The sequence below is a fragment of the Haliotis asinina genome, chromosome 4 (genome assembly GCF_037392515.1).
Source record: "Haliotis asinina isolate JCU_RB_2024 chromosome 4, JCU_Hal_asi_v2, whole genome shotgun sequence".
Taxonomy (NCBI): domain Eukaryota; kingdom Metazoa; phylum Mollusca; class Gastropoda; order Lepetellida; family Haliotidae; genus Haliotis; species Haliotis asinina.
This window is the reverse complement of record NC_090283.1, coordinates 20,726,952-20,735,652: the sequence shown is the minus strand read 5'-3', so window position 1 is coordinate 20,735,652 and position 8,701 is coordinate 20,726,952. Positions and strand designations below refer to the sequence as shown.

The 8,701-nt window shown below is 39.3% G+C and overlaps 1 protein-coding gene across 2 annotated transcripts; it reads right to left on the bottom strand.

Annotated features, from left to right (window-relative positions):
* Positions 1-239: 239 nt before the first annotated feature.
* LOC137282330 (nucleolar protein dao-5-like) lies at positions 240-5,172 on the bottom strand. 2 transcript variants are annotated; one of them, XM_067814076.1, is made up of 2 exons: positions 5,087-5,172; positions 240-2,265 (listed from the first exon to the last, which is right to left on the bottom strand). In XM_067814076.1, exon 2 carries the CDS (start codon positions 2,154-2,156, stop codon positions 243-245), a length of 1,914 nt encoding a protein of 637 aa, XP_067670177.1. In that variant the 5' UTR covers positions 2,157-2,265; positions 5,087-5,172; the 3' UTR covers positions 240-242. The 2 variants fall into 2 exon arrangements, with proteins under 2 accessions (XP_067670177.1, XP_067670176.1); XM_067814075.1 differs by having other exon boundaries at positions 5,091-5,162.
* Between the last annotated feature and the right edge of the window lie 3,529 nt (positions 5,173-8,701).

Genomic DNA, 8,701 nt, shown 5'->3' with positions numbered 1-8,701 from the left:
TTCCTGATAAGTAGTCCTCATAAGTAGGTTAGGTTTCCTGAACATCTTACTATGAAATCAATATAGTATCCACAAATCTCGGCAAAATTGAACAAATCTGTTAAAAAGTGGTATTTAGATATATCACACACCAGCAGACGTATTTATAATTCCGACTGCTTCCTTATTCAGAGATATTGTCATAAGCTACGTACATGTGACCACTGTGAAATGTATGAGGTTGCCATTTTACTGCCTACTCATCAGACACTAGTGCACTTAGAGAGTTTGCTTAAACTGCTTGTGCTATCTTCCTCTGAACTCTGCGGTTCAATCGAATGAACACTCGCTCTGGGTAAACTCCCTGATTTGGGCAGAATTCTGGGCTTTTCAGAAAGCGATGACACCCTTTCCATTCTCTCCAAAGTCTCATGTTTGAAGCTGCGACGAAGCACTACCTTCTCTTCCTTTGGTTTTTCATCCTTTGACTTGTCATCTTTTGTCTTGTCTTCCTTTGGCTTATCATCCTTTGACTTCTCTTCCTTTGACTTCTCATCCCTTTGCTTCTCTGGTGCATCTGGGGACTCTTTAGGGTTGGAAGTCTGTTTTGTAAGGATTTTAATATTCTGGACCTTTGTGGGATCTGGTTTTACCTTCGGGGCCTCTTTTACTTTTTGTGACTCTTGCTTAACTCTTTGAGGTTCTGCTTTAAGTTTGGTGGCATCAGCTTTGGTAAGGCTGTCCTCTTTCACCATTTTGTGCTTGCCAAAGCTGTCTTCCTTCACTACCTTTGGTTTTGGTGCCTGCGTTGGCGACTTCACCTCATGGGCGGGGACTTTAGTCTCATCCTTAGATCCTCTTGACGAAGACTTTGTTTCTTTTAGTGGCACTTTGCCCGTTTCCTTATGCGTGTCCTTAGAGGGTAGTTTTCCGGGACTTGGTTTTGGAGAAGGTGTTGCAGAAGAAGATGGTGTCGTCTTGTCAAAGACGTCTTCGTTTTTGTCCTCAGGAAGCGATTGTGTCTCCATACTTGTGTTAGTGCCAGCATCAGATGGAGGAGATGTTTCCTGGGAGCTTGGAGCTGTGGTTATAATGGTAGGGATCTGAGGTGCCTTTAAAATCCGTGTCTCCGACTGTCCATTGTTGATGCTTCTGTAGGTAGACATGGAGGCGCCATCTGTAGAGTCTTCCTTAGCATCATCACTATCCGATGGGAAATTAGCTCGAAATAGTCCAGAATGATGAGCGGCACCAACTCCAGCAATCATTGCCCCTGCACTTTGACTCGCAACTGGCACCTCCATGCCAGATGTATCTCCCTTGTCTAACTTCTTTGAGTCAAGATATATTTTCTGACCAGAGAGTCGCATTCCCTCAACAATTCCAGTTGTAGTGAACTTGATTGCATACCGAGCAACCTTCGCGTCCTTAGCAGACTCGTCAATGATTTCTGCGGAAGCTTTATAATCGGCGAAAACGTCTTTGAGGTCGTTTATAAAAACTGTTGCATAAAGTTCGTGGTCTCGTTTTCTTCTGATGTACACAGGCGCTGTTCCAGTCGGCATCCTCATCAACGTCTGCACCATGAACTCAGCTGATATTTCCTTCTCAGTGAAGGCCACATTAGCGGTGTAGTTGCAGTTTTCCTCCACATTGATATCACTATTGGCCTCAAATGTCAGTGTTTCGTCAAAGGTTTCCCCAGTTGTTTTGGATATTTGCAACCTCATGTCAACTTCGCCTCCTTGACACATCATCTTCGGGAGTCCCAGTTTGAACTGGGCCTTCCCACCAATTGAAAAACCTCTCTGAAACGTGACACTGATCGTGGCTTTCCTTGTCCTTTCTATTCTGAACTTGTATGTCTGACTTTTATTTGTGTTGTTTCTGAACTGTGTCTGCAGGACAGATGTTTCTGGAATAGACTGACCGGCAGCTGCTTTCGGTTTTGCTTTGGAATCTTTTGTTTTCAGAATCGTATCAGAATCTTCAAAGTGGAAGTAGTTCATAGGAACCTCAACATCAAAGTCTCGTCTGCGCAAGAATATCTTTTCAACTGGTCCACTTTTTTCTTTAAAATCTTTCCAAGCATAATCTTGTAGTATTCTCTCCACATCCAGTATTGGAGGCGTTTCTAAAGACCGCTTACCACACGAGCAAATCATGGCTATTCTCATCTAGGCTATCTTATAATATCTGGGTTTCCTCCCTTGCATAGATCAATCGCCGTTGGATGGCGATGTCTTCGGGAAACAGGATATTCAAAGCTTTCTCGTGGACAGGTCTCTGAAATGATAACGTAAATATGTTCAAGTATATGACTTACGGTGATCCGGAATCTATTTGAGCAGGTACATTTATTACTTATTATGGATTTACCTTAATCACACAAGAAGAAAAATGTATTTCACATTGGATTCTTGCTTCAGGGCAATTTAGAACCATCTGCAAATTTCGACAGAAATTGATGTCTCTGTCATTTCGGTCCCTACTTTTATGTGGATATATTAATGATATCTTTTGGGGCCCCAAGCCAACGCTAAAGTGGAATTATTTTAGTTTAAATTAAAGCATGACGACGGCCTGTTAACCTCGGATTTGCTGAAATTACCCTGAATCAGTACGTCAGCAGTGACATGTCACATGCATTATCGTTTCTTGCATGTGACGAGTAACCATTTATTTTGGAAATAAGTCAAATCACGAAACCAATTTGCCATAGAATACAAGAAACAAAATCGATAATTGACTCGAGGCGGCTTTCATTTGTATTTCAGTTGCACAGAAGGTATTGGTTTAATGGAAGATAGAAGCGAAAATGAGGCTTTTCTCATTGATGAAATTCAAGATGCAGATACATTTTATAAGGACATATCTGGAATCAGACGCTTCTAACAGCAAATACCGTAGCTATTAGTTTGACTGATATCGTCTGGTTCCAACAAACAGAATCGATGCGTGATTAAGTTCAATTTTACGTCGCCTTTAGAAGTATTCCAGCAATATTACTGCATCGTACATTGTGCCAAGGTAGAGAATCGAACCCTGGGCTTTGGTAAGCCGAACGAACAGCTTTAACTGCTAAGCTACCCCACCGGCCTCACAGGTTATAACCCGTTGGACAGACAGTCAATCGGCAGACACGGGACTACTAGGTTAATCAGTGTAACACGGACGGGTATGGTAGGACAGCTCACTGGTTAGTGAGTAAAGTTGGGCGAGCCAGAAAGTTGTTCGTTACTAAGACGTTTTGTAGGTGTAAATAGAACTTTGGTATGATCAAATGGTATTTTTTCTTCTCTTCTAAAAATTGTTTGTACTATCAATTATTGTCGGACATAAGAACAGGTTTGTTGCTGAGTGGTTTGATTATGTTCATTGATTGAAACATATTTTATTAATTCAAGAAAATGCTTAAGTTATCCAGCTTAAGAAAGTCCACTCTTTTATAATAGGATATGTACAACAGAAGGTGACTGAGAAAACGTTTTGTTTCAGCGCTATAGAAATGTATATATTTGAAAAAGTCGGATTTTCAGTAATTGAAAGCCCTGCATTGACATGTAAGGTAAGATGAATAGTAATCAGTGTTCTAGTTTTGTCAACACCCTTTAAAGATTTAAACAGTTTATGTCTTCGAATAGTATACAATGGACATTCAATAAAGCAATTTAAAGCATTCTCACATCCATGAGACATGATGCGACAATATTTTATATTTATTCCAAATAAATCATAATTAAGTGTTAAGCAGTTAACTTACTTGTTCCTGATGCGTGATTGGCATTTAGAAGTTGGTAGGTAATATGACAGCGAATGCTATGGATTTACAACTTCTTTAATAGTTACAACAGGACGTTTCAAGGCTACCGCTTTTCCTTCTTCATTCACCTAGGGCAAGAAGTTGCCCAGAAACATCGTGTAAATATTAAATAAGCTGTAAATTCATACCATTCGTTGTCATATTCCTTATTCCATGTGAATACTATTTGGGTGCACATTTTCTTTAACGTTGATATGAAATGTTAATGATGTAAGAGAGTCGCAGTTTCTAACAGCTCGGGGAATATTATTCCACATTGTAACTACTGATGGAATTTGGACGTTGAGGTCCTCATTATTGTACATGCATAGCTGGCGTAATGTATTGGAGTTTCTAAACTCACGTTGCCTGTTACGGGTAGGGGTAAAGCCTAAAGTAAAAACTGGTGCTGGCCTATTTGGTAGTAACTTTAAATTCTGAAATACTACACTCAGTTTAGATGTCTTGTTGATAATGTTTTCGATATAAGGCCGCCAACCCCTGTTGGACGAGAAGGTTAAACCAAAATGTTTATGAAAACTCTTTTTATATTGGAGCAATCAAAATTCAAATTAAAGTCTTTTCTGCCGTCGTTCAATGTAAATAGTACAGCTTCGGGCTTATTCCTTGTGTTTTTATTGGACTATTCCATTATCTTGTGCAGGTATGTCTGGAGGAGCCTCTGGCAAGGTTACAGCCACAGCATTTTCTGAAAAACTGCCAACATCAATGTCGGTTAACCTGCATTGATTAGCCTGCATATTTGTTGTCTCACTTTTGTTGTTCTTACACGTGTATATATGCTCTCTGCCTTATACCACTCACTCGATGACAGAGTAAAGATATACTGCGAAACGTTGTGTACCTCATAATAGAGACGTTCATATCCATACAAAATTCTCTAAATGCCAGTCAAAGGCCTATGAGAACTAAACTGTCAAAATAAGTTCCGTTGAAGTCTGATGGATATATGTATATACTTCGAGTGATACCAGGTTCGCCTCAGCTGCATAATGTGGTTGCACATGGAATACACAGAAACCAAACTTCTACTTCATCATAACCGTCATTTCGACACATCACAGTTGACTGACATGTTACACCCTTGGTAACCCAAGATCCACCGTTAAGTTTACATAGATGCTAACACAACGGCATGGTGCACTGACAGAGGAATATAAGAGAAGTAGGGACGGTATGGTAATCTTGTAAGGTACAACGTGTGAGTCCGTTTCCGGTGTCCCACTCCCCTGATATTGCTGGAATATTTTGAAAGACAGTGTAAAGATAAACTCAATCACTCACTTACAACCAGTATAATATGTGAGCGTTGTCAATGCACTTTGAAGCAAGTTGAGTCGGTGAGTGTACTGAAGCCAGGGACAACCTTCTTATAAAGCGTCCATCTCTGCTACCAGTGGACAGGCATCTGAAACAAAACGAAAAACATTCAAATATGAACCTCTCTTAGCTGGCAAACACCTCTCGAGAGTCAATATTGTCAAATTCGTGTTTTGTCGCCCGAACAAAAAAAAAAACAAACATTTGGAAAACTAATTAATTTGTTATTAAGTTACAAGGATTCGGTTGTATTACAATATTACAACTGACACATTTAGAGATTCATTCTGTTATCAAATTATTGACAGTTTTCAAATTTTACAGTGGTACGTTCCCGAGAGAAATTATCTTCCCATACGATAAATCTCATTACCGTGACAACAGAAAACAGTGTGGTCCTTTATGGTACCTCAAAACAAATTAATTCACTAGGGAAACCAATTAGCGATAGCATGTGTGACTTGACACTCCATAGGCCATCTTATTCATCTCATACCCATTATCGCTGATGCCCAGGAGAGGTCTGCCATGTTGTTAAACAGGTAAAATTTGAAGATATGATATGATACAGCCAACTAATGCTGTAGCGCTACCATCTTCAAAATCTATACCTCAAATTTCTACGTTGATCATTTCCACTAAAAGGCGTTAATGGCGATAGCTGTATAACGAACCACGATATATAACGAACTGTCGCTATTGGTTCCGACCACATTCATTATATATAAGTATATCGAACTACGGTTTTAAAGAAATGGTATGAGCTTGTATATTTGTGTGTGACCCAAAACAGTAGACAACGTTTCTACCATACATGCATCTAAGAAAATGTCAGACATACTGTTTCTTTGGTCCATGCTGCTTCAAATATGTCATGTGGCAAAGTATCCCTTTCAGTTGGGTTTATGTGCACTAAGCTGTACTTTACTGCACTTGTTGGACACAATATAGCACCAAGACAATATACAAGTATATGAAAACCAGAACATGATAATATACACATCACGACCCATAATGTACTCCCTTGTCCCTAGTGCACATCAGTCTCGTAATTTCAATCTGATTTAATGTAAATAAATGCACCTTTTTATGAAACCACTGCAGATATCATATTTGGTAAGTTATTCAATTTCATTATTTGTTCAGTTTATTGAGATATGAAAAGCGAAAGACAAACTTTTGTGAGATTATAATACCCCAATGAACCTCAAGGAATTACTCACGGATCAGTGCTGGTATGGAGACGAAGTGCAAATGTGGTTATGCAGTGACTAGCTGAGCTGGGGAGATAGGACAAATTGCCATGGATTTGGAATTGTCTCTCCAGTGCTCTGCAGCTACCTCGGATTCAAACTGTCGATCTCAATGCTGCACCATCATTTCAAAGAGTCTCCTTTTGAATCTTAGGAGGCACGAATTTAGAAAACAACGTGTGCAATTGTCGAATCAGACACCCAATCTGATGACTGACTGACTGACTGACTGAATGAATGAATCTGTTTCCCCTAGAGCTTTGTCCTGACATCATACAACAGCAAATACCTCATTCACATCAATAATATGTAATAATGCATTTTTACACTGTAACACAACATGAAAACATGTTACATGCTGTACTACTCTTTAATGAATGATTGCCCAACGAGTAAACAGTAATGCGATTGTGTATATTTGATTTACACATTACGATTTTTATATAGATTTCAAACGAAGTGACTAAATGTTAGCATCATGTAATCTGATGTATCGTGGTCACTTGGGTCAGTAAAGTCGTATAGATCTGCGCAGAGAAACAGCGACAGCACACAATCGTCGTCAAGCATATCTATTTTTACATGTATATCAACATCAAGTCCTGTCATAAAGGATTCACAATGCAAGATAATTTATTACTAGTAGTCATGGCAATGTCAGTTATAGTAGTCACATTATTTGGACCTTTTTAAATGATAGAAATGAGACGGACACTAGGAGAAAGAGGAACGCCTATGTTCCAGCTGTAGAAACAGAATTACATTTTGTTCCATTTGATGACGAATTAAGGCAATCATTGCTACCAAGATATCATTGGAAACATCCATCAGAATATAAGCATTATATACTTTTAACGTCAGCAAATGCACGTATCACTGAAAGTTTAGGGAAGTATATTTTTCTTGCAATGAAGAAACGTAGATTGTTTCTGTCACTAACTTGACACCTGCCGACTGTGCGGCACTCCATCCGTATTTGTATTTGTGAGTGTACGTTCAAGCATACTGTGTCCATTCGACGAACGGCCGCCTTTTGCCTTCTCTGCATCTGGGATCTCGGGCAAAGTCTTGTGTGAATTGTCAAAATGACGACAAAGTTATGGCGTTGTCAAATGTCCCTCAAAGGTGATCACGACAATATTGTTGTAATGGTGTCATTGGAACGAAATAACCAGTTAGCCCATAAGCCCAAATCCAGTTGTAGATCAACATTCCATTGCAGGGCATCAAGATGGATTCTTAATACTGGCAGCGGGTAATGTAAATAAATGTGTTCAAATGCCAACTACCGGTACCCACACATTCCAGATAATGAAATTCGACAGAAATGCATTCCTATAAATCCATTCATTATCGAGATGAACTTTCTTGGCTCTATCGTGTCTTGGAGTTTCTGTTTCTGTGGCACCAGTGATATTTGTTTTGCGACTTGAACACTCTTTGTTGCCCATGGTAACTTTACAGATTTCAGTTAAGAAATTTAAAAACCTGACCTGCTTGATCAGCCCGAACGATTTGCAATACCTGCATTTAATCTGGCAAAGTTAACTGTGCTTTTTATTGCTGATAAAATGGTGTTTACTAGAAATCCACCATCTAATGAGAAGCGAAAGGGGCCTTCTGTTTGAAGTTTATTCAATACTCAGTGGGAGTTCTTCCTCCGTAAATTAGATTTCCATCGCACTAAGAACATAGTGAATTCTAAACATGCCATCAGAATGTTTAAGAAAACTGTCTTTGAACCTAAGACCTTTGGGCCGAACGCACATTAGGAACTCAGACCATCAGAAATCTTTAATTCTTTGCAAATTTAAACGGCTAAAAAGTGGAAAGTTCTAGTTACAAGGAATCTGCCATCATTTGATCGATAGGAACTCTTCAGAAACACCCTCTAGACATTTTAAACCATTTTCGCAATACTAGGCAAGGTTTCTATCAAACGCTGGTAGATGAGGCCATTCTGGTTGGTTTTAACACCAAAATCAATAGCATAATCTTGTTTAACCCAGCGCCGCCTTGTGTAAAATATATGCTTCCAATCAATTAGCGCTCCAAATGATAGTGGAGAGTCTGCAATATTTCCTTCTACTGATGGCTTTCCAACAACCTGAATACAAAACAGGACATTTGGACGCGCGACCAGACAAAAAATGTCCACTAATTCATCGTGGAATTGTTTTAGTTTCATTAAAAATACAAGCCGGTGGCAGAATCAACAGCATAAGGTTACTTGAACGTGTTGTACCTGCTGCTGGTGAATCATTTTTCAGTTTTGTGTTCGTTTTCTGAGTTGATGATGGCTGGTTACAATCGAAAATCAAACATA